We start from the raw sequence: 24,602 nt of genomic DNA, 5'->3' as shown, positions 1-24,602 counted from the left end.
AAACACAAAATGCGCAGTAAAGCCACCCCTTCTCTATTTAGCTGATCTGTTAAATGATACTTAACAAAAGTAGACAATAGCAATGTCATACAATGTTCTGTAATGCAACTTAAAGCATGTTAGATTGGAAATTCTTCTTGTGGCATCATAATCTTTTTAGAAAGTACACAAAACCGAAGGTACCTTTAGAGCAATATATATAATAAGGGAAAGCATAAGATACACATTTTCCTAAGACAAGTTTCAGGAGTTCAAGAACTATGAAAAATTTCATTTAAAGAATTTTCATCTAATTTTGAATTCATAGTTAAGTTCAAAAGCCATTATACATGTGAAAACTAAGCACAGAAAGACACTAAGTTGCCACCAAAACGTGCATCCAGCATGAAACATATTTGTCCCAGACAGTTGAAAATAACAAACTCCACAAAATACTTCTTTTGGGTCATTGCAGTCACCTCCACCCCACTAAATACAATCACGTATTCACGTTTCCTTTTGTGGGCCTCTTTATGTAAAGGCCAGAAAAGTCGCGCATATCAATCGATTGATATAATAGACAAAAAAAAAAAAAAAAAAAAGACAGTCGACTCATTTTACAAGTATGCCTGGAAAATGACCAGACAGTAGCCTGATGGCCAGGACCAGGAGCTGAAGCTCGAGACCCACCTTTCCCTCTGAAAAGGTTATTAATTGTAAAAAGAAAAGGGGTCATTTTACAATTACTACAAGTAGTAGTCTCAGAATACACCAAAGTATACATTGTCTACTGCTAACATGGTACTTAATGTTGTATGTATTTTGACCAAGTTTTATCTCCCTCTCACATCACATGTTATTGCAACCCAGACTTAAGACTGATCAAGTTGCCCAAAAATCCAAGAGGCAAATTAGTTTTGTTTCCAGTCATTACATGAAGCTGTTTGTGTCTCGGCGTGAAAGTTAACATATATGGCAATTGTGGCATTTCATACCAATAGAATTAAACGAACATTCACCTCCAAGAAACACAAATCTCAAAGGAATTCCCAATTATTCCCCGTCAGTAAATTCAATATATGCAGTAGAGATATATATATATATATATATATATATATATATATCCTAGCAATAGCCGTTTTGTACTTACAAAGGAGGTCCTTTCCCTCTCAGGCTCTTAGTGCCATCAATAGTAATTTTATCCCTAGATATAAAATGGTATCCAGTTAATTAATCTCACTGCAAACCAATTACTCTCCTTCAGTGCCCATTTGCAGGAATACCAACTGGCTGAAAACAGAACGTCCATATAGCAAATTAAAAATATAAATCCACGGAAAAAGAGATTGGTTCTTCCTTGTATCTGATGAACGTTTGGTCATTGCTTATAACTAGAACTGCCAGTCTTACTTGATAATAAAGGCTTGTCCTTCAAACTGCTACTCAAAACAGTTTCGGAGTTGCCTGTCTGGCTTTCTGCAGTCCCAGGTCTCATCCAAATTTTAATGTGGCCCTCTCGACACACAGTCAGAACAGATTCCTGAGTAAATAACAAGCCAAAAAGGGGTTCAGTATGAACACGATGAGAAACTACTGGGGAAAGTTTTGGTACATCTCGCATGCTTGGAGCTGGTTGCAGTGTACCAACTGGCACAACGTTGTCCCAATGTGATGACTGACTTCCTGTACTGAAAGTGGGAGATCCACCAGGAGGGCATCGACGTAATGGCACAACAATCTCATCCATTTCTAGGTCCCAGAGAAGCAACTGTGTGTCCTGCTTGGAAATATACAAGTAGCAACAAGATTAATCACGGAGAGCTTAAAGCATACAAAAATATGATGGAGTCAAAAGTTGAGAAAGAACTGAAGAAAGAGTGTTACTAATGACTATTGATCACAAGTTATCATATTAGTTTCCAAAGCCTCAGTCTCAACTTCATTCAGGCCTTGTTCTTCACTCTGCCCAACCATCCCAGCCTCTTCCTCTTACTCTCAAAGATTAAACAGAAAAACAGAGGTCCAATAATTTCTAAACTTTTTCTCAAAAGAGAAAAAGATCATCATCATCATCATCTAAATTTTCTACTCTTTCTTTTTAGATAAAGAGTATCCTGAAAAAATCTATCAAAATTTACCACTTCCTATCCCAATTTCCTCCACCCAAACTGTTGCATTGACAATGAGCAAGTATCAAATGTATGTGACTTGCAAAGAACCAAAATTCAGGAGATTAATTGTAGGAACTACTAAACTGACAAGATACTTGAAAGGAAGGAACGTCCATGAGAATTTACTCATTATATTAAATAATGCTTCTATCATACCTGGCCAACAGATCCAAACCGGTACATTATGGTCTCTCCAGTACCATCTGAATTTGGTGATGACCAGTATGAATCAAAAGCCACTCCACTAACCTGGAAGCATCATCAAGTAAAAATTGAATAAGACAGTCACAATCATGTCCAATAAACTAACAGAAACTCATAATTATTCAATAAGAATCTTACCCACGAGTTATGCCCCTCACCCCACGCCACAACCTTCCGGTCCTCCATACTCCAAACTTGAACTAAATCATCTTCACCTCCAGTTAAAATGTATTTTCCATCCATGCTGATATGTAATACTTTGTTAATCACGTGATATTAATGTCTAGTCTAACAAGTAGCAATTATCTGTGGCTTGAATATTTATAAAAGTCACTTACCTCCAAGCACAACATAGTAGAGCACCATAATAACTTTTCCCACCACATATAAGTTGTTCTTTAATATAGTCAAAAACACGCAAATAGCCTGCATTATTTACACGACTAAGCTCAATTAGGTTACTAGCACATATGAGTAAAAGTAGATGCACAAGGGACAAAAGCACATAAGGAAAATGTTTATACCATCTCTTCCAACAGTAGCTAAGTAGGCTCCATCTCCTGAGAAAGCAATGCTATTGATTGAACCTAGGCAAATATGCCATCTGGCAATAGGGTTACTCTGCATGTAATTTGCAGAAGTCAGAAAATGATACCATGTATACCATATAAACAATGTTTTGCAGCCAAAGAATGGAACAAAGCACAATTTTCAGTGTAAATTGCAAAATACCAACTTGAAACTAATTTTAGGGCAATGATCCAAACAAGAACATAACTAGAGTAATTTTGTTTAAACTAGAAATCAAGTCTTGTACCTTACTATACCGCGCATGTGCAACAGAAAATTGAGTCAAATCTTTGATAACGGGAAATGAAGAATCACCTGCACCATCTTTACTCTAGAAAATGATATTTAAGTAAATATCCATATCACTGACCATAGATATTGAAGTTTCATATTTAAGGAAGTACTAAAACTATTTCCTTTTAAAAGGTGAGGCTTGCCTTCTCATACACGTACAAATTTCCATCAGCATGAGCAACAACAAAAGCCCCATCACCTCCTGGAACCCATGTGATACTTGTACACCGGCTGTTGGAAACAACAGGTGTTAATCAAATTGATCTATAGAAGTCCTTGTGCATAATGTAGCCAACATTTCCAACATAGGTTTCATACAAATAAATACATACTTGATAAATCTCCTCTTGTAATTAAACTGGTTTCATTCTTTCTTTTTTCTTTTCTTTTAACTTCTCTTTAAACCAACAGCCTGCCAGGGGCAAACGACAAACAAATGCACATGCACGAGACACAAACACACACACGAGCAAACTCAGACATGCAATGTGGATTGTTTGAAGGTTTTTCTACTTGTAATCCAGAGAATGTTCTAGACTATCAGAAAGAATCTCCGCAAAAAATTGAACAGTTTAACATGTTAGCTATGGGGTGTATCATTGATAGGATGACAAACAGCTCGTCAAGATGGCACCAAGAAATGAAATCTAGTCACATAATCAGGAAAAAAAAAAAAAAAAACAGAAGCTAAAAAGCATAATAAACACAATGCTTGCACTAGAAGTTTTCTACATTCATCCCCTCTTTATTGATCTCAAGACTCTAATTGCCAGAGTCCTTTACTGGCATCTTTCATAATCTTCAGAATCTCGAATCCCAGGCCTGCAAGAGCTAACTCTTATTAAATGATTCTGCTGGGCTAATATAAATACTTGCCCTTAAGTTTCTGCTCTCTGTTTCTCTTCTTACAACGTATTTCCACAGGTAAGATATATAGGATAGCCTTGTATGTGAAACCATATCCATCCCGTGACAGCTAACTCTTTCTCCCTTGCATTGTAATCATTTTCATTTCTAGGACCCAGACAAAATATTCACTGAATGAATTTCTCATCCCATTCAATGATCCAAGAATAACTGCATTCAAAATTTTTGGAGAAAAACAAAAAGGATATATCTTACTAGTACCATGAGTTACCAGTCAATTAAATGATAGGGGAAATCAGGACTTCTAAATAAGCTCTTCGACCCTACCCACTCTTACCCAATCAACATTACAGCTACTGCTTTATTGCATGAAGACTACAATTAGTCTTTCATAGTCTTAAATCACACAGCATACAAGGTTCATTTCACAAACAGTACTACAAAACTGTTCCATATTGTTCAAACATTTAAAATGATAAAAAATTTCTATATCTCTTAGCAACTTTCTATCAGCAAGCATCATCACAGGACTAATTTGGCATCTCAGTGAAGTTGCATACACATAAGTTATGTTTCAACAACTATATCCACAAAAACAAATCTTAGAAACAGTTGAACAAAAGCAAGAGGCTGGGTTGAGATGAGACGAATAAAGAAAAATAACAAAAGAATAAAAAGAACAGCTTTATAGTGAATTAACTCTTGCCTGTTATTGACAGAACCATCTTTGTTATAATGCTGGGCCCCAACAAGCTTCTTTCCAACATCCTGTAATTGCTGTCTTAGTGATACCGAGTAGACTACAATTCCACAAATATAACCAATAAATTTAGACATTGTAAACCTTCGGAATGAAAAAGGAACAGAAATTCAGCTTAAAGTCAAAGATTTTACCATCACCAGAATTCAACCCAATCAGTAAATCATGTCCATCCTTAGCGTCTTGATCAAAGGCATGGCACACAGGGTTTGAATTACTAAAATGTATAGATTTTATTGGATCCTACATTGAAAGGGAAACCTCATTATTAGCAAAACCAGTAATTTCTTTACCCAAAAAAAATAAAATCACGGCATATCAAATTACCTTATCTTGAGAGTTTAAATCACTTATAAATATTGCATCTCCCACATTGAAGATCAAGTAAGTTCCCTTTCCATCAAAATTTGGATTAATCATTGAATTGCTTGAACTTGAAGCACCCAATGACCCAATCCTACTACTGCCACTAACACTTTTGCTCCCACCATTTCCTCCAACAAAGCTAAGTGCACGACTTCCATTGCCAGCCCCTAACAACCTAGCTGCAGCTGATCGTACTCCGCTACTAGCACTGAAGCTCGATGCTGAGCCTGTTGGGGTAGATGGAGCTGGCTTATCCTTTAGATTAGCTAATGTTACCTGTTAATGACCAAATTAAACCAAATTTATATTCACATACTAATATCATATCAGGAGTTGACATACTTTACATCTTATAATTAAATACCATTAAAAATTCATCAAAAAATGCCACTGTTGTTCATTCAGAGGGGGGGAAAACTCACATAATAAAAGTTATGCATAAAAGCATATAAAGATTGAATTTTGATAATGAGCAATCAAGAATGACCTTTTTTTCTAGGAAAAGGAAAGTATTAACAAACATCTTAGAAGTTAATTACTAAACAATGCAAACCACAATTTAATTATTCTATAACTGACACTAATAAATACATATAAACACCATACATAAACTAAAAAACTGAAAACCAGAACATCCAGTAGTGACCAAAAGCCAACATATGAAAATAAACACAAAGAAAGGCCCAAAAAATTGAATTGATAAAATGAGTATTGATTAGAAAAAAAAGGTGTCACCTGGGTAACGGTTTTGCCATGAGCATAATGAAGCAAACCAGAAGGATGTGTCTTTTCATAGTGAAGCTTATAACGACCTTCTGGGGTTTTGAAGTAGGTTTTTAACCCAGGTGATTGCGTGTTTCCCGATGCCGATGACGTTGAAATCATGCCGTTCGTTGTATTGATCATCGTGGTGTTGTTCTCTATTACTATTGTGCACCTTAAAGCATTTGATCATGACAACTAGGGTTTCGTTATTTTCAATTTTGCAGTCGTTTGATTACTATTAATAATCTTCAACTTAGATGGGTTTTGATTCTTTTCATTGTTTTGATAAAAAGACGTGAATTTTTGGTTTTTTTTTTTTTTTGGGTTTGGTTTTTGCTCTTTTCTGGGTGGTCTTCTTGTTCTTCAATGGAGATCAAAGAGGGTTTAGATCCTCTGGTATGCGGCTTATGAAAGTGTTGCGTTCTTTTCAAAAATGTTTTTTAAATATGCTTGAGATTTGACTTTAATGTAGACAATGTCAATGAAGTGGACGGTGGAGATGAGGAAAGATTTTGTGTGCTGACATGAAAGAGGGTGAAGGGGATAAAAATTCATCAATCTCCAAGGATTTTAGGATGAGAAAGAAAAGGAAATTCAGTTTTGAAATTACAATCCTAAAGTAACTCAAATATCATCATAATTATCTCTAAAAAGGAGAGTATATGCACAGCTTAATTACTGGATATTCTTAGGCAACATGAGATGAGCCCACATAATCTTGTGTTATTAGGCTTTGTTCAAAACAAAATCTATGAAAAGGTTACATATCTTACTATGACTGGGCCTTTCTGTTTAGACCCAAAATACAATGTGTGTACTCACTTCGGCTTAGTTAAGCAGAAATCTCCTGTGCTATGATGATATATATATGGGGGGGCAATGAGATGCACCTTGTTAAAGAGGGTTGCTTTTTAATGGTTAAAAAGAAAAAAGGAACCACTTGTGATATTATTAAAATTTCAAATTGAGATAAGGCTCTTTCGGCTTGATATGCAGCCCTAACATATATTGATGATAACCCTGAAAAGATTCAAGTCCAAATGATGGAGTAACTTAGATCCATGCCCAGCTTAGCAACTTTTTAAATAGATTCAATGGTCCATCCAGCTGATAATGTATTGCCCACTTTATTGTCATCTTCATTATTGGTTCAGTTAGCTTTCAGAAGTGGGCTGATAGGTACACCCTTTTAGAGGTATTCAAATAATCAATCTTGCATGCACAGGCCCAAGTGGTGATTCTCTCTTTCTCTCTTCATTTTGATGGCAAAATAAGATTTTCAACTAAAAAACAAGCTTAGCTAGCTTTGCTCCTTTTTTTACCCCGATCAACTACCATCTCGTTATCAGCTTAGCTTCAAAAGCATAGTGCATCACTGAATAGCAGACAGTATTATCTCTTGCCATAATGACTAATATAGCTTTTCTAGCCAATCCACTTGCACCATATTGATATGCAATTGGATTGGCCAGAGAAAGCCAGGGTTGTTGAGTATTCATGAGGAGAAAGTAATTCAGGTTATTTGCTTATTTTCCTACTCAGATTTTCTTTTTTAATTTGCAATTAAGATACCCCATTACCATAGAGTAAGAAACTGAGAAGTTACCCTGTAATGTTGCTGTCATAATCATTAACAACCTTTAACTAATGCTAGCATTGACTATTGAAACTTGAAATCTAAGGTTTTTTTTTTAAAAAAAAAATTTACAGTTGTCTAAAGCTCCAAGCAACAACATATATGCATCATTTTCTCTTGGGGACAGTGGTTCCCCACTCCATATTTGAAATCACCAATGCCAATATTATTTTCCTGCCTTGCAAAGCAATATCTCTGTATTTCTCTACCTTTACAATAAAGAATTGAATAGAGGTTCTCTAGTCACCTCTTAATTTGGACCCTTTTACCTAACTAAAACAGCCACTACCCATCATCTCTCTTCCCCAACTCAATATATGCTCTTCCCTTCCTTTCTTCTCCCCACACCTCACTCTCTTCTCCATTACTATTCTGCTACCAAACAGTAAGTTAGACTACTTTCAGTACCTAAAAAACAATGAGAAATCAGCTTTTCTCCTCAATCTTCCTTTTCTTGATGTTTGTGTTCCTCTGTTGCTCAACCTCTTCCGCCCAAACGCCATCACCCAGTCCATCAGGTCCAACCAACATCACAGCCATCCTCGAAAAAGCTGGCCAGTTTACAACCTTTATTAAGCTAATGATGAGCACCCAAGAAGCTAGTCAAATCAACACACAACTTAACAATTCAAATCAAGGACTTACAGTATTTGCACCACCAGATAATGCCTTTGCTAACCTTAAAGCAGGCACATTAAATTCCCTCACTGATCAAGAAAAAGTCCAGTTGATGCAATTTCACATCCTTCCTACTTTCATTTCCATGTCTCAGTTCCAAACTGTGAGTAATCCTTTGCGTACACAGGCAGGTAACAGCGCCAATGGCGAGTTCCCATTAAATGTGACAACATCAGGAAACCAAGTGAATGTAACAACAGGTGTTGATACTGCAACTGTGGCTAACACTATATATACTGATGGCTCATTAGCTGTGTATCAGGTTGACAAGGTACTTCTTCCACTAGACCTTTTCAGTTCGCCAGCAGCGCCTGCTCCTGCACCTTCAGAGCCTAAGAAGGTTATTCAAGGAAAAGCTCCCGCAGCAACAACTGCTGATGTTACCCCTGCTGATTCTTCATCTGCTACTGCCACAGTGGTATCATTTGCTGTTGCATTTATTGCTGCAATTTCCTTGAAGCTATGAGTTTTTGTTTTGGAGAACAAAGGGTTCTTGTTTTTCCAGTCTCATGATTTGAGATGAGTTGGGTCATTCTTCAAGTACTCTCCTTTTTCTTATCTTCCATATAAAATGTACCATGCTTCCCTGAGATTTTTCTTCCTCTCGATTTTGTGTTTTATTTGTTCGTCATTTCATTGGAATTCCTCTTCTCTGTAGATACATTCTGTAGTTTCTTCCTTTTTTTTTATTTTTGGTTTCAGCCCGTGATGTAACCTAAAGAATTCAAATAAAATTCTTTCTATTTTATTTGATAATGAATTAACGGGTTAAAAATATCAATCAAATCCACCCAAAATTTAAACTGAAATGAAACTGTATCAGCACCTTGGACAGCATTGGTGGGAAAAACTATATAAGAAAGAATACAGTTGCCCTTAAATCTGAATTATTTGATGCGCTGGATTGTAAATTTGTAACAATTCTTGTATCTCATCCGAACTAGTATTTTGCTCTTATTGCTAACAAAAAACCTACCATTGCATATGAAATGCAAAATTCTCAGGTTTCTCTTACTAATTTGTTGCATGGAATCCAAAAAAAGATTATCTTTACCTGATTTTCTTTTTCAATTTTTTAGCATAACATATTTTGCTCCAGTAAAGTTTGTAAACTCTGCTTCACCACTCAGTTTGTCTAACAAAATTGTGAAAACTATGAAGTACTCTGGTCTCTCTGTAGTAAAGTGATCTTGAAAGAGTAATTCCACATCCATAAACAAATCATTAGAACCTTCAGTGGCAATAAATTACACCCAGAATTGCAAAATTAAATAACTGGAAAAACATATTAAGTACGATGTTTAATAATGGGAAAAAGTACATATAGAATCTACTCATTTTGACTTGGAAAAGCGTACACACAATAAAGTATGTGACTTCTGGATAAAGCAAATCCAAGGGTGTATGTTTCTTCCGTTTGCTGAGAACAGTGAAAAAAAGAACACAGTTCAAATATGTCAACTGGAACACACTGGCGGATTGAATTCGAGAGAAGAAGAATAAGGTAAAGATAGGGCAAAATTGCAATATATAAATGAATGAGCTCAAGAATTTACTTTATGAATCAAATACAAATTCCAGGGGAAAAGCTTTCTAACGGGATATATCAATCATCTAAAAGAGCCTCTTTAAATGCCTAAGATTTACGTGTCTTTGTGTTAGTCAAGTTGGAGTTAGGACAGTATCATGAGAAGAAAACCCCATGCTTCACTGATATCAAAAATGGAATTGAAAACCACCACCAGGAAAGCCTCCATCAAATCCACCAAACCCCCCAGGAAAGCCTCCTCCTTCAAAATGAAAAGTGTATTGTTGCCCCCCACCACCAAAGTTGAAACCGCCACCTCCGCCACCCATTCCCATTTCTTCTATGTCTTCTCCTCTATCATATCTTGAACGTTTCTCTTCGTCTCCAAGAACCTGTGAAGGACAACACAATTGTCAGACATGGGAAAACATTTACCCAGCTGAGTTTATATTGAGTGCAAAAACATCAGAACAAATTCCATATTAAGTCCTCACTGACAATAGAAAAAGAACATAAACAAAAAGAATTCAAAATACTAAAAAAAGCACACCTCATAAGCTGCAGCTACTTCGCGGAACTTGGCCTCTGCTTCCTCTCTTTTATCAACATTCTTATCTGGGTGCCACTGCAGAGCAAGCTTCTTGTAGGCCCGCTTGATCTCAGCTATAGATGCTGTCTTCGATACTCCCAAAATCTTATACCAATCCTGTCTTTTGCTCATTTTCAAAGCTTTCTCTGCTCGCAACAATGCTTCTCGTATATTCATATCCTGCAAATATTCAACAAATGTAGGTAAAGAAATCATACCACGAGATTAAATACTACTGATATATTTTCTTTCATTTTCTATAGTCAAACCACCATAAAACTAACATAATTTAAGCCACACCAAGTTCTAATTACAATCAATCATTGTGAGGAAGTTCTAATCCCAATCGTTTTGCAGGAAAACAAAGAGTACAAATCTCAAATTGTTTGATCCAACAAGTGGAATTGAGACAAACTCTAGCACCAAAAGAGAAGCATGATCAATGGACAATAATAATAGAGTGCAATGGATCTTGATAGGGAACAGGGGAGACCGATGCAATGAAAAAAGAGAACAGGTCAAGGGTAGGCTACAAATACTCACTAAAATAGCATAACCCCCAACTCCCAAGTGAAGTTCAAAGCGTGTGCAATTTTTTTTTTTGGTACTGCATTTATTAGTATAGTACATGAAAGCATTCAAGAAGTCAAAGGAAGAAAAGCAACATGAGCTCCCACAGTCAGTGTATCTCATCAGCCATGGATTCCTATCTTATAGCTAAACATCATCTTTATCACTGCTATATTTATTTTATTCATCCTACAATGATAAGAAAATGAATGCACTTCACCTCCTTTCGTTTCAGTTAGCATTGCAGCATATGCAATAAAGTAAGAAAGTACTTTATACAAAACATAATCAATAATTTATGTGTAATCCTATCTTCTTCAGTTTGGAAAAGCTTCCTACATTATAAGAGGTGTTAGACACAGCAAAGTACTGATTTTTTATGCGTCAAACAAGCATAGGAAAACACCGTTGTGGTATCTAAATGAGTGTAGACATTCACACTCCTCAAATGAGCTCAACACTAGACTAACCTGAGGTGATTGCTGAGCTGCTGATTTTAGATCTTCAACAGCTCCTTCCCAATCCTCTGTTAAGAGTTTAGCTTCACCCCTCTGCAAATAACAATATCAACATAGAAGTTCAAGAAAATGCAGATAAAATTTTTAAAACCATTTTAACAGATTAGATTGTAAACAGGAACAACAGCAAACCTGAACTAAAGCTTCAAGAAGCTCCCCGTCTATGTTAAGTGCTTCATTGCAGCTATCCAGAGCATCTTTACCCCTGCCAAGCTTGACCAATACCTTGCACAAGCCTAGATGGAGATGAACATTATGTGCTAGATGATTAGGGTCCAATGCAAGAGCTGCTTTATAGTCCTCTACAGCTACACGCAGCTTGCCCTTATTCACATTATCTTCTGCCTGTTAAAAAAACAGTATATGCAAGAAGAGATCACTATAGATAACAAGGTATTTGGAAGTAGCCTTATTAGGTTCAAAGAATGTTTGTTAGAAGTTTGGTAAACCTACACTTTTAGTCTTCTTAAGTAAATTTTTCAATCCAAAATAAGCTTTCTTCAGCTCACTATGTTCTGGATCAAGGCGAAGACCTTTCTGGTAATGCCTGAAAAGAAAAATACTTATAAGACTAAACTTTGAAACTAGGTCAAGCAAATGTTTAAAATCAAACAAAACTGGTTTACTCACTTAGAAGCAACATCATGATCAGCTAAATAATAGTAGGCACGCCCACGAAGCAATAATGCCTCTAAATTATTTTCATCTTCTTTGAGAATAAATCCAGATTCAGAGATGACAGCAGAATAATCTTTAACTGCTAACAACAATCTAACCTTTAGGAGCTTGGCCTGCCAACAAAAAATCATTCACAGTCATTGTACTGCTAGAATATCAAAAGATACTCTCTACAGAAAAGATTGTGGCATTGTTTGGATAAATCAAGTGCAGGAATTCAACTGAAATCATGTCAATTAGGCAAGATTATCACTAAACTAAGGTGGGTAAATTTTTTTTTTTCAAATGCCTTATTTTTGTTAAGTTGGAGTTGAATTCTAGCAACAACTGTGGACCTTCCAAACATGAGAAATTAACTAAACAGTACTCAATTGAATTTAACTCTGGATCAATTTTCTGACTTTTCAAACAATGGGATAGGGAACAAAAAAAAATCACAACATTATCTTTACAAATACGATTAGAAAGATCCTACCTTTGAGCAAGATGGAGAGAAAACAAGTACAACTTTATCAACATATTCGAGAGATTTCGTGTAATCACCCGAATCAAATAAAGAAAAAGCAGTGTCCAAAGCACTCTTAGCCTGATTTAATTGAGAAAGCTCCTTTTCAGCAACTGAATGCTTCGGCTTTAGCTCCAATAATTTTGTATAACTCTTTTCTGATTCCTCATATCTACACTAGGAAAAATTAAAAAATCAAAACCATAAATTATCACCTCATACTTCCCCTGTTCTTTTTAACAAAGTATCAATCTTTCTTTTCTTTAGGCACCAACATGGATTTTTAGCCATGATTGACATGAGTTTAAGAGCAAAAGTAATGATTTTTAAGTAAAAGAAAAAGATTTAAAGCTTGAAGAGGGTTTTAGGCGATAGCAAGAACAAACCTACAAAGGTGACGAAGAATAGAAGCGCGACGAAAGTAAGCTTCAGAAAGAGATGGATCTGATTCAATGGCAGCATTAAGATCATTAAGCGCTTCGCTGTAACGTTTAACTTTTACACTTTGCTCCACTCTTTCAAATAACTCTGCATGACTACCACTTTTACCATCTGTAAAAGAATCACAAAACACATTCGAATCCGATAGAATTGAAAGAATTTCAATCAAAATCCCTAATCATGTGATCAAATTCAAAAACAAAGACAAACCTAAAGCAGAAACAAGAGGCTGCAGAAGTAAGAGCTGGCAAATCAATACGAAATGAAGTATAAATAATGTGTATGCTAACGCAACTCCATGTCCTTCCCACCATAACCTCGCCATCTCCATTCTCTCTCTATCTAGATACTAATACGACGACGTAACATATGAAGAACCAGACAATGGGATTGAAGAGACAGAAAGCGATGATGTTCCTGTCAAACATTTCGAAGAGAAAGCGATAACACCGTGGAGGGATTCGCTATATCGATACACGTAGTCCTGTCCTATAATTGTCTTACACGTGTACTTTCACTTGTGCTTAGTCACAGATGCTTCGCGGCTGCTTAACCGATAATATATTGCCGTGTGGATTTTCCCTCTTCTTTATCAATCTTTTTTGTTTTTATTTCAACTGGACTTCCTCGGGCTGGGCTCTTCCATCTGGATATATTGTCGAAATGATGGGCCAAGTGGCCTGATAGTTTGGGCTATTTAAGCCCAATAAGAATGCCTATGGTATCATAGGACGTGAGTCGGGAATTTGGAATATTTTCTGATGTGGATTTTTCTCGACTATTCCGATGTATTGAAGCCTATCAATAAAAAAGAGATTATATACCAATTTTGAGATATGAATTTTTTTTAATATATTTATTTATTTTGATATAAATTTTTTTTTTGACATTTATTTGTTTATGCATATAAGCAATATATTGATGTGTAATATTTATGTTTATTGTATAATAATTTATTAGTTAATAAGTTATTTTTTCTAATTCTAAAAAATAGCATTTAATTATATTTTTAGTATTATATAAATTAATAAATTATTATTTTAATTAGTTAAGAATTTATAATTTTAAAAAATAGCATATAAATTATATTTGTGGAATGAATTTTTATATAAGTAATCAATGTTTTTAAAATAGTTTTTATATTTATTACATAAGTAAAATCTTAAAATATTAAATTTTTTATTAAAGAGGGTCCTTAAAAATATTTGAAAATATCATTTTCTTAAAAATATAATAGATAATTATAAAATATGAAAAAATTTATTAAGTTTTTTTTTTTTTTTATAAATTCATTTACATTGTTATTGAGTATAATTATAAAATATAAAAAGTTTATCGCTTTTTCTTATTAAAGTATAATGAAAATATGTGTTACTCATTTCAATAATTGAATATAATATCGGAATACTAGATTTGCAAACAAACTTAAAAATCTCTTTCTTTGGAATAACTTAATATTAATTTTTAAACATTACCTAAAGACTATTTCTTAAAAAGGATGTGAGAGGTAATAAAACAATAAACTGAGCTTAAAAATCAACCTAGTTAAAGTTATAAGCACATTACAAGTAAACCTTATAAACTATACAGCAAAACAAATATCAATGACTAATGAGGCAGTAACTTTCTCCATCAATAGCTAATATCCATAAGTTATACTTCAATTAACCACAATCACTTTCATTTGAAAAACTCATAGTTATTAGAATTCAATTATTCCATTGAGTTTCTACAAGTGATTTATTTCAATTCAAACCAAAAAAAAAAATACTATATACACCGTAATAAATAGATGAATAATATTTTATATTTTGACATCGAATGATTAACATATCCATGCACTGCTCATATATCGATTGATGGCAGTCCGTAATCCTCATTTTTATAAATGTGCAAGTAAATTACTAAAATCCTAATAAACCAAAGCTCAATCTTGATTGAACTTGGAAACAGTATAAATATGAGAACAAGACCAGAAGAGGTACATGGTTACTCTTAGGATTCGATTGTCTGTGGACCTCTTCCAAAAACCCAAGACTGCTCATTTTACAAGAAATATAGAATTACTAGAAATTTGTATCCTTAATACAAAACTTCAACATATAGAGGAATCCTATGTATTAATTCTAACCACAACCCAGTAACTAATATATATATTTACTTTAAACTAGACCTGTTGGATGTCTGCTAAACAAGTGAGAATTACTACTCATATTCCAAGAAAATGTAATATATATATATATAGCTTGACCCAGGGCTCCGAAAGCTGGTCGTGGCAAGTACCAATAAAAAGGTAGTACTCATTACAATAAAGTTGCAACCTTTAAAGAGCCTTTCTCTTTTACATTGTGATTTTTGTACTGGTTCTGTTTTAGGGAAGATATAAAATTAAAAGGCGTTGAAAAGTCAAAGCTTTGGTGGGATGACCACCACCACCACCACCAACGGTCTGTTAGGGTTAACAGAGCCCTAGACTTGCTAGTGTAGTGTGAGGCATACCTTCAAAATAATGGTACCCTTTGAAGAGACTTTTGTCTAACCTAAAACAGATAATTCCCAAGTTTCTAGGTTTTCCTTTCTTTTCTTTGCATGAAATGAAATGAAATCCCCTGTTATTTGTCATTGGGTTAATTGAGAAAGAAGGAAAAATGTTAATTTGTCAAATGAAAGGTGTTTTTAAATGTGCAGTTTTCACTTTCCAATGATCTATTGGAACAACAAACATTCTATAGAATGGTTCCAAGGTTAGCAGAGATGTGAAAAGAAAAAAGAAAGATTCAAGAAGAAAAAGGAAGACTATATAAAACTATAAGAAAAAAAATGCAGCTTATGGATTATATTAAATATGTAGTATGTTCAATCTAGAAAGGTGGTTAGCTTGCCCTCTTTGCTTCTTTTCAAAAATGGGGACATTCTAAGAACTTTAAGAGACACTATTGCTTTTGTGAATGATTAGACTTTATGTGCAAGCTTTTAAGTAGGAGGTTCCCAATATAAGTAAATTATTATTTGACCAATCTGCAACTTTTCTATCATCTTCTTTAATTAACCAAACTAAAAGTAACGTTTAGATATGATGTCCATCATAAAATTCCTTGATTTTGATCCCAATGATCAATGAATAAGAAAATTGAGTACAAAGTAAATGTACCAAGTGGTTAACAAAAAACTTCATCAAGTTAATTAAGGTCCAAATCTCAACTAATTTTCCCATTTTATATGGAAGCAAACATCATTTGTGATCTGAACATAAAATGTTGATTAGTTTGATATGCCTTCTACCCTTACTTTGTTTTGGAAAAAAAGTAAGGGTAATTGGTATTACTAACTTGATCTAGATCTACTAAGAAATTAAGCAAATTATCATGTTATTGAAATGCCATGACACATTGTGGGATAATTATTGAACCCTAATATTCATCCAAAGCTTCCTCCTAGGCCACATTATTAAACTTGGAAACTAAACGGTCTACAAAGCAGCATCTAGATTCTACCTAGTTAAGAAGACACGTAAACTACTTGATGATATAAGCCAAAAGAGAGAGAGAGAGAGAGAGAGAGACGTGTAAGCCTAATCTCTATAACAACTTGATTAACACACATTAAACTAAACAAATTGGACACCAACTTGGCACGTTCTAGATTTCTCCAAGCAACTTGCGTACAAATTTCTTTGCTCTTTTGATACACAAGACTACTAATGACTTGATTTTTCTTCAAACACACACCACACACCATTTTTGTCGAGATGGTTGAATTACTTTTTGAGTCTTTGATGGCCAGTCAATTGTTTCCTTCTAATAGTTTTCTGTGTTCTTTTTGTACTTGAAAATTGGTAGCTGTAATTGATACTGAAGATTTAAATTTCAGTCCGACTGATTTAATTAAGAAAGAAAAATTGCAAAGAGAAAAAGAAGAATATTATATATATATATATATATATATAGAATAAGAGTCGATGAAAAACAAGAAGTGGAAGTAAAACAACAATAAAGACAACAAGAACATGCAAAGACTTGTAGTTGGCACATCGTTTAGTCACTTCATACATGCACTGGGCCACACCCCAACATTCACAAGCTGCGCTGCCCTCCTCTTTTCTCTCTTTCTAGGCTGGTGCCCACCGATTCCACCACCGAGTGCAACTCGGTTCCAAACTCGAGTTTTGGTGAGATTGTGTTGAGAATAATGGGACTGGAACTGGAGGCATCCCCTCGAGTTTGTAACTGAGTATGCAGTGTAAGCAACACGAGCGTTAACCCTCAAGGATTGCCAGTGAATTGACTCAAACCCATAACTGCGCTCATTGAAGCAAATTTAGCTATCTCTTGGGGTAAAAATGGACGACCAGATTGACCACTCATCCCAAGAAAATCTCTTGTTAAGCCACTTTCTAGAGAAGTTGAACCTGGTTGCAGCTTTAATTGAACTGGGTCACTTTGTTTACCACTAGATTGCATCAACACCACTTGATCAAGACCGCTTGATGCTGCTATCATTATAGCATCGCCCATAGGCATACTGCAACTTGATGCTGTTAAATTACTTTCCTGTTGCTTATTAACATTTTGGAAGACTTGGTGCAGCTCATTTCTATTCTGTCTGAGAGAGTTGAGGTTTGTTGTATTGGAAGAAGAAGAAGAAGAGCTCATTAATCCATAATTACTACTGCCCCCAAAGAAAGATTGATTACTGCTTCTTGTAGAACCCATTTGAGCTGCCTTTTGAAGAAGGGCAGTAGCAGACATGGGAGCAACTGGCTTTGATTGCTTGTTTTGATGATTATCTGAGTACAGAGAAGGTAATGAATCAGTCATGTTAGTCCTCTTATCACCGCCTTCTTCTTCCTTTAATCCATGTGGTAATCCTGACAAGGTTAAATTACCAAAATTCGTGGCGGATGATGAACCATAGAGATTTGATGATCCAATTTGCACCATCTCAGGCAAGCCAGTTGAATTCGAAGAAGCATAAAGACTAGAATTATTAGCCACAGTATCAGCAGGATTCATATGAGAATTTACTTGATTTAGCCACAAGGACAATCCAGCAGGCTTTTGTTGATCAGAACTGACACAAGTCATAGCATTAACATCTGATCTAAAAGTTGAAGTACTGAATTGGGAAATAGAAGCAATATCTTGAACGCCATGGCCCGGAGCTCCATGAGGCAAATTTACTACTGAATTCTCATTTCTGAAGTTTAGATTGGCTGGTGGAGCTGAATTGAATCTCGCACTTTCTTCAGCTAAGGCATCACAAAAAGCTCTGTGTGTGATAAAGCTATCTTTCCTGTTTTGAGCAAATTAAATTAGAACACCCAATTCAGAATCTAGATTTAAAACATGACTTATTATTGCTATAATTACTTTTATATACCTAGTACTCATTAATGAAGTTATGATTAAATAATTTATATCCAACAGCCAGACGAATTAAACCATCTATCCCATAGCATTTATTCCTTCTACGATATACGTACAAAAGATTGCAAAGAGAAAGAAAACGAGATTTAAGTATAGAGTGATCGATGATCATACCTGGAAAATAAAGTTCCACAGTCACATTTATATTCTCTAGTGCCACAAGTCTTGGAGTGAGCTTTCCAGTCTGATTGAACTGCATATTTCTTTGAACATTTCTCACACTTCCATTTTTTCTCTCCATGTTTCCGGCTAAAGTGCTTTTTTATCCCGGTGAGATCTCCGAGAGCTCTCGAGGCATCATGGTGGACGCAAGTCTTTTCAGGGCATATATACACCTTCTTCTTAACCTCTTTGTTGGTTCTTTGCTTCAGCTTCCATGGAAGGTTATGCCCTCTTCTATGAAGCTGCAAGTTTTGGTCTCTTTGGAAACCTTTATTGCATATTTCACAAATGAATCGGTTCGTAGCCATAAGAGTTTTAGGAGATAGAGCAATAACTTCAGCATCTGGATCTGTTAAGACATAGATATAAGTATTTTTATTTCTTGAAAGAAAGAAACAAAGAAAGAAAAGGAACTATGTTTGTTTGTAAATTTTACTATTCAATTGGAACATAAAGAAACTCAAAACAACTTGGAAACTAAAGCTCAGGAAGCATGGTTAGACTTAAATTACCTGGTGTTCCTGGCAAATTTCTCTTCTTCTTTGCAGCTGAGTTAGGATTAGGTTTAGGGTTAGGGTTTGCATTCTGCTGTTGATCAAGATGAGCAAACCCTGGTAAGGAAGAAGGAATGGAAAAAGCATCATGATGACCACCAGACATCATTTTTTGCATATATATCTAGACTGAACTTAATTAAAATCTTTCAAGAAAGGGATAAAACTGTACAAACAAAAAAACAAGAATTAATTTCTCCAAACACAAGCAGCTAAATCTTTGGTATATTCAAAAATGTAACTATACTGACTCTTTTCTCTAATTCTGCCAAAAGACAAAGAAAAAACCCAACTCAACTCTTAACTTTGAATCTTAAAAAAAACACACACACACACAGACACCCACTAATAAATATAGTCCAAAACTCTTAGACTCTTATTACAGAGATCTAGTTTTGCCTTTGTTTGATTTCAAAAGAAAACACCAAAATCCATGATGGCTAAAAGAGAATATATGTTTATATATATCTCCTTATTCTTTTAACCTCTCTCTCTCTCTCTCTCTCTCTCTCTCTCTCATTATCTTGGTCTCATTCAGTACCCCCTTTTTTCTTTTATCACACAGTCGGTCAGCTATGGATTACTTGAATGGGCCACCTGATTAAATTAACAAGAATGTGCAGTAGGTTAGCATGTGTCTTTTTGTAACCTTTCTTTTTGGTTTTCTTGAGCTCAAACTTCAATTATACACATACACACATACATATATAAATATATATTTTATTGAGTAACTATTATAGAGAATGAGATTAAAGAATGATATAAATAGGGGTAATATATATAAAATTAAAACTAGGGTAAAACATAGGTGTGCATGTGCATGTAATTAGATAATCAAAATCGAAAAAAGAAAAAGGAAGAGTCCTTTTGAAAAGCTGATTGCCTTTATAGCAAAGCAAAGAATCGATCAGGGATTGAATGATTATACCATAATTAAAGAAAGTTAAGAGTGAAGTTTAGCATTGGTCATGGCCATGGCCATGCAGCAGTATAGATAGAGGGTAATATATATATATTTATATAATATGTTGGGATTCCCGAGGAAGTTGATAGGACGGTCCGTGATACACTGTCTCACTGAGTGTGAACGTGGGACCCCTTAGCTTTAGACTGTTATTCTCATGTCGCTCCACTTATGTGATTCATTCATCCCAAAAGCCAAAAACCCCCCCAAAAGAAAATTGGTAAAAGCTTTTCCAATGCAATATGTTTAAATTCTGTGACTCATTATTCATGGAAATTCAATTAAACCTCTCACGAATTTTCCTTTTTTAATGTTGAGGTGATAAATGAAAGAATTATTTAAATAGGTATCAATAATTAGCTAGGAAATCAAATTTTTGGGTTAGAAAAACGTTAAAAATAACAATAGAGTTAAAAATGAAGTAGAAGTTGGTGTTAGTTAAAAGGTATTGTATCCCTTTTGCTGTTGCATTGGATGTCCCACTTTAGAATCGGGACAAGGCATTGGAAGACAAAGTTTCCATAATACATCAATTGAACCTTTGGTCGTTTATTTGAATTTTGAATATGAATGATTAAGATATGAATCAGCTTTGTACTACGGTTGAAAAGGCCATTTCCTGCCCAGCAGAGCTTCTTTTAAATAAATAAATAAATAAAGCATATACCAATTAAGTTCAAATTATAAGCTTAATAATAAAAATTAATTAATTAATTAATTAATATTGATAAATATTTATACAAGTGAAGGATCTTCGAAGTGGATCTTATGTTAAATCTTTTGTACGGACTGCAGTTGCATTTTTCATTCAACACATACCTGATCCATCTTGTCATGTTCTTTTTATTTTTCTTTTTCTTTCAAATACATTAAAAATGTTGAGAAACTGCAAGAAAACATGAAACATGTATTCTCATCAATTTGACCCACACCAATTTTCAGAAATTCTTTTCTTTTTTCGCTTGTAATAATTATAATGGAGAATGTTAAAGGATACAGGATTGAATGGGAGGACACACTTCTTTGTCTGGGGCAAGATAATTTAGGGTAGATCCAATTTCGTTCTTCACTGAAATGATGACTGCATGCAGTAGCTACCTGCTTAATTACAGGGTAATTAACCCGTTAGGTGTTCTGTTCTAGTTCATAGTAGTGATGATTTATTAGTACAAACTGAGAGTATTATATAGGACAAACTTAAACATATTTTCTTGATGAAGTAGATTTGAGTAAGTATAATTAAATTGTAATGAGATTAAAGTTTTGATCTTCACTACTAATTACACACAGAATTGTAAATAGAAGCCCTTGATTTGCTACTTTGATTGATTTATTTTAAATAATGGCAATAACACAAAATTATTGGAGGTAAATTTGAGAAGCTCACGATCATAAGCATCGAGACCCCACACGTTTTCTGAAAGTCATAATCCAAGCTGACTTCGAGCAGACTGATTTGGTCTTTTATTAAATCATAATCTAAATAACAATTAACAAGAGATAATTAAAGAGAGAATATTATTTCATAATACAAAAAAATAATTAATAATTAGACATTTTTGGCTCCATGCCTACGGATTTTGCTTCCAAAAAATTGATGCTTTCTCATTGATCTCCTTTCTTTGGTATCCAAGGCTATAGCTCTTTCTTCAGAATATGATATATATATATATATATGTAGAGAGAGAGCATAGACATGCACACAAACGTAGTCACAGGACACCATGTGTTAGTTGGATGTATATAAGAAAAAAAAAAATTATTGGCAAATGAGAAACCCTAATTCCCAGGTGAGGAAGAGAATGAGTTTGGAATAGATTATGTTTCCGACCAGAAACGACACATCAATTTGCATAGATTCCTTTATATCTGCCCCCACAAATGCACGTAGAGAATGCCCAATGCTCTTTCTTTATTCTCTTTTCTTGGTCTTGTTTTTGGTTAAAATGTATTTCACAGAGCAAACAATTAAAAAAAAAAAAAAAAAAAAGAGAATTCTTGATCTAACGGGATCTAAACAAAAATCGGCTGTTGTTTATTGTGCCCGTATGATCTTTAATCTACATACGGTGAATTGTTACAAATGAGATTCAAAATAAAACACATTTTGAAAGAAATTCGAAATTTTTTATGTTTTATATCGACCTGATATATCATATTTCATAATTTTTATTTTTGAATTGAATGGTTGAAATATTATAAAAATATATATATGAATTTTATACGATAAAAATCATGTTAGTATAAATTATCGTATTATCTAAATAAGATCTATGAGAAGATTTCAATGGAAATCAAATAAATTAAATTACAATATGTAATCGAAACAATCATGTATGCAAGGACAGAACCATTTTGGTTGACTATAGAGGAGAAATGGGACAATTTTTTTTATATATATCCAACGAGCTGAAGGAATGACTTTTTCATTCTATAAACAATAAATTATATAGGTTAGTTTAGTTGGATATTTTTAACTATGAAAATTAAAGAATTTTGAGTTTGAATAATTAAAAATGAGTAATTAATATATTTGCTTATAAGAATTAAAAAATAGTAAGTTATTCAATAAGTTTTCTAATATTAACAAGGAGAAGCTTTTTTATGCATAAAAAGAACAACAGGTTCTAATATTTAATTTGTGCAATCGCTAACGTTCTTGTTTTTTTTTTCTTTTAAGAGCCTAACGCTATTATTCAATATCGTTAATCCGTATTAATAAAAAAATAAAGTACAATACATCGCTAAACACTTGTATTTATACGAAATAATCAACTGACACCTTATACTTTACTATTTACCTATTAAATACCTCTATTTACTAAATTGATCATATATAAACACCTAAGTATTAACTTGGTACATGTATAACTCACGATAAACTCAAAAAGTTAAAAATAAATTGACAAACTGTAATAAAGATTCAATTTAATTCTCAAATTTTTATAAAATGTCTTTTTGGATCTCTTTAAATATTTTTATGATCTCATGATTTATGTAATATTTCTTTTTAACCATTATAATTATTTTTATAAGATAATATTTTTTTCTTTTAAACTTTTTTAAAGTATATTTATTTAGGTGTAGAATTTGGAATAATATGTTTATTTAGAAAAGATTACATAAGAAAACAAAATAATGTTTACTTATTTGTTTTCTTGTTTAATAACAAACATATTTTATTTAAATTTATAAATAAATAAATAAATTATTGAAATGTTTAAAGGGCCAAAATGATAATTTAGAAAAATATAAAATATTCAAAAAGATTAATAAGGGTTAAAGAGAGATTTTACATAAATTATGTTAAAAGAATTTTAAAATAATTTTATAAAATCACAAAAATTAAATTAGATTCTTATTATAATTACGCCGACTGTCAAGCGTGTCAAATTATACTCGGATATTTACATATTGTCAATTTAATAAATAAAAATATCTAATAGATAAATCATAAAGTATGAAATGTTAGTTGACTATTTCATATATAAATATAGATAATATGGGAATGTATTTTACCAAAAAAGCAATATTAGCTTTCTGATTGAGATTATCGAAAGTTAAATATATTATTATAATTATTATTAACTCGTAAAAGTGCACAAATAACACATTTGCCCATGTAAAACAATATTTTTCTTGGGGTAATAGCCCCACATGGTGTTGTCTCATAAAATAGAGGTGTGGTAATAAAAAATAAAAGGAAAAGAAAAAAAGATTATTATTTGAATGTGGAAGCATTTATTAGGAATCACTCAAGTACATCAAACGTGGCCCTTCATCCGACTTGATCGATGTATGAATAAATATCGACATAGTTTCAATTTCTAAATTAAAATTTGTAAGTGTCAATATAGCAAATAATATTTCATTCTTAATTAGTCATGGTCAATATTAGAGAATTCTATTTCAATTGGGAAAATGAACTTAAAAAGACTTCAACAGTTTTCAATTAAAACTCATTAGCTATTATGGCTTAATTTCCTTAGCTCAACATTAGCAATTACTATGTAAAAGAATAATTATACAGTTTATTTGGACTTTTACTTTTTGAAATTAATTTCATCTATTTAGACTCTAATTATACTTGATGATAATATTGAATTTTATACTTGGTCACAAAATTTTAATTTTTTAATTTTAATTAATTAAATTTTATATTTAATTATAATTAATTATTCTTTAATAAAAAATTGACATGTAACTTTTTTTAATTATTTTTTTTATTAATTATTTTTATCACGAATCAATATTTTATTTATAAAATAACTAAATAAAAATTAAATAATTATAATGAAATAAATTAAAGTTTGATGACTAAAATTAAATTAATATCATTATCCTTAACTAACATAGTACAATTAAACAGTTCTTAAG

At 33.3% G+C, this 24,602-nt stretch overlaps 4 protein-coding genes across 5 annotated transcripts; 1 reads left to right on the top strand and 3 right to left on the bottom strand.

Annotated features, from left to right (window-relative positions):
* Positions 1-781: 781 nt before the first annotated feature.
* On the bottom strand, positions 782-6,599 carry LOC8284539 (dystrophia myotonica WD repeat-containing protein). The gene is made up of 11 exons (XM_048380127.1): positions 5,947-6,599; positions 5,173-5,487; positions 4,980-5,088; positions 4,792-4,885; positions 3,362-3,449; positions 3,172-3,255; positions 2,879-2,975; positions 2,693-2,780; positions 2,493-2,598; positions 2,307-2,399; positions 782-1,756 (listed from the first exon to the last, which is right to left on the bottom strand). The coding sequence occupies exons 1-11, from the start codon at positions 6,115-6,117 to the stop codon at positions 1,358-1,360; spliced, it is 1,644 nt and encodes a 547-aa protein (XP_048236084.1). The 5' UTR covers positions 6,118-6,599; the 3' UTR covers positions 782-1,357.
* A 1,320-nt stretch (positions 6,600-7,919) lies between these two features.
* On the top strand, positions 7,920-9,050 carry LOC8284540 (fasciclin-like arabinogalactan protein 11). The gene has a single exon (XM_002519501.4). The coding sequence runs from the start codon at positions 8,031-8,033 to the stop codon at positions 8,754-8,756; it is 726 nt and encodes a 241-aa protein (XP_002519547.1). The 5' UTR covers positions 7,920-8,030; the 3' UTR covers positions 8,757-9,050.
* A 751-nt stretch (positions 9,051-9,801) lies between these two features.
* LOC8284541 (dnaJ protein P58IPK homolog) lies at positions 9,802-13,556 on the bottom strand. Its single transcript, XM_002519502.4, has 9 exons — positions 13,330-13,556; positions 13,065-13,230; positions 12,649-12,850; positions 12,126-12,286; positions 11,949-12,042; positions 11,628-11,840; positions 11,448-11,528; positions 10,369-10,587; positions 9,802-10,210 (listed from the first exon to the last, which is right to left on the bottom strand). The coding sequence occupies exons 1-9, from the start codon at positions 13,448-13,450 to the stop codon at positions 10,007-10,009; spliced, it is 1,461 nt and encodes a 486-aa protein (XP_002519548.1). The 5' UTR covers positions 13,451-13,556; the 3' UTR covers positions 9,802-10,006.
* Positions 13,557-17,030: 3,474 nt separating this feature from the next.
* On the bottom strand, positions 17,031-19,928 carry LOC8284542 (zinc finger protein JACKDAW). 2 transcript variants are annotated; one of them, XM_015719405.3, is made up of 4 exons: positions 19,513-19,928; positions 19,220-19,427; positions 18,660-19,056; positions 17,031-18,411 (listed from the first exon to the last, which is right to left on the bottom strand). In XM_015719405.3, the coding sequence occupies exons 2-4, from the start codon at positions 19,377-19,379 to the stop codon at positions 17,382-17,384; spliced, it is 1,587 nt and encodes a 528-aa protein (XP_015574891.1). In that variant the 5' UTR covers positions 19,380-19,427; positions 19,513-19,928; the 3' UTR covers positions 17,031-17,381. The 2 variants fall into 2 exon arrangements, with proteins under 2 accessions (XP_015574891.1, XP_048225971.1); XM_048370014.1 differs by having other exon boundaries at positions 19,220-19,928.
* Between the last annotated feature and the right edge of the window lie 4,674 nt (positions 19,929-24,602).

Source organism: Ricinus communis, chromosome 10, assembly GCF_019578655.1.
Source record: "Ricinus communis isolate WT05 ecotype wild-type chromosome 10, ASM1957865v1, whole genome shotgun sequence".
Classification (NCBI taxonomy): domain Eukaryota; kingdom Viridiplantae; phylum Streptophyta; class Magnoliopsida; order Malpighiales; family Euphorbiaceae; genus Ricinus; species Ricinus communis.
This window is presented reverse-complemented; position numbering and strand designations above follow the sequence as displayed.

Excerpts from the sequence above, each read along its gene's own strand:
- LOC8284542 (XM_048370014.1), bottom strand. The coding sequence starts at position 19,379 with ATGCAAAAAATGATGTCTGGTGGTCATCATGATGCTTTTTCCATTCCT. Across the intron at positions 19,057-19,219 it reads AAATTTGCCAGGAACACCAG|ATCCAGATGCTGAAGTTATT; the intron begins GTAATTTAAGTC and ends ATGTCTTAACAG. Across the intron at positions 18,412-18,659 it reads TGTGGAACTTTATTTTCCAG|GAAAGATAGCTTTATCACAC; the intron begins GTATGATCATCG and ends TGCTCAAAACAG.
- LOC8284540 (XM_002519501.4), top strand. The coding sequence starts at position 8,031 with ATGAGAAATCAGCTTTTCTCCTCAATCTTCCTTTTCTTGATGTTTGTG.
- LOC8284539 (XM_048380127.1), bottom strand. The coding sequence starts at position 6,117 with ATGATCAATACAACGAACGGCATGATTTCAACGTCATCGGCATCGGGA. Across the intron at positions 2,599-2,692 it reads CTACTATGTTGTGCTTGGAG|CATGGATGGAAAATACATTT; the intron begins GTAAGTGACTTT and ends ATTACATATCAG. Across the intron at positions 1,757-2,306 it reads GGTTTGGATCTGTTGGCCAG|GACACACAGTTGCTTCTCTG; the intron begins GTATGATAGAAG and ends ATTTCCAAGCAG.
- LOC8284541 (XM_002519502.4), bottom strand. The coding sequence starts at position 13,450 with ATGGAGATGGCGAGGTTATGGTGGGAAGGACATGGAGTTGCGTTAGCA. Across the intron at positions 12,851-13,064 it reads ATTCTTCGTCACCTTTGTAG|ATATGAGGAATCAGAAAAGA; the intron begins GTTTGTTCTTGC and ends TTCCTAGTGTAG. Across the intron at positions 11,841-11,948 it reads TACTTAAGAAGACTAAAAGT|GCAGAAGATAATGTGAATAA; the intron begins GTAGGTTTACCA and ends TTTTTTTAACAG.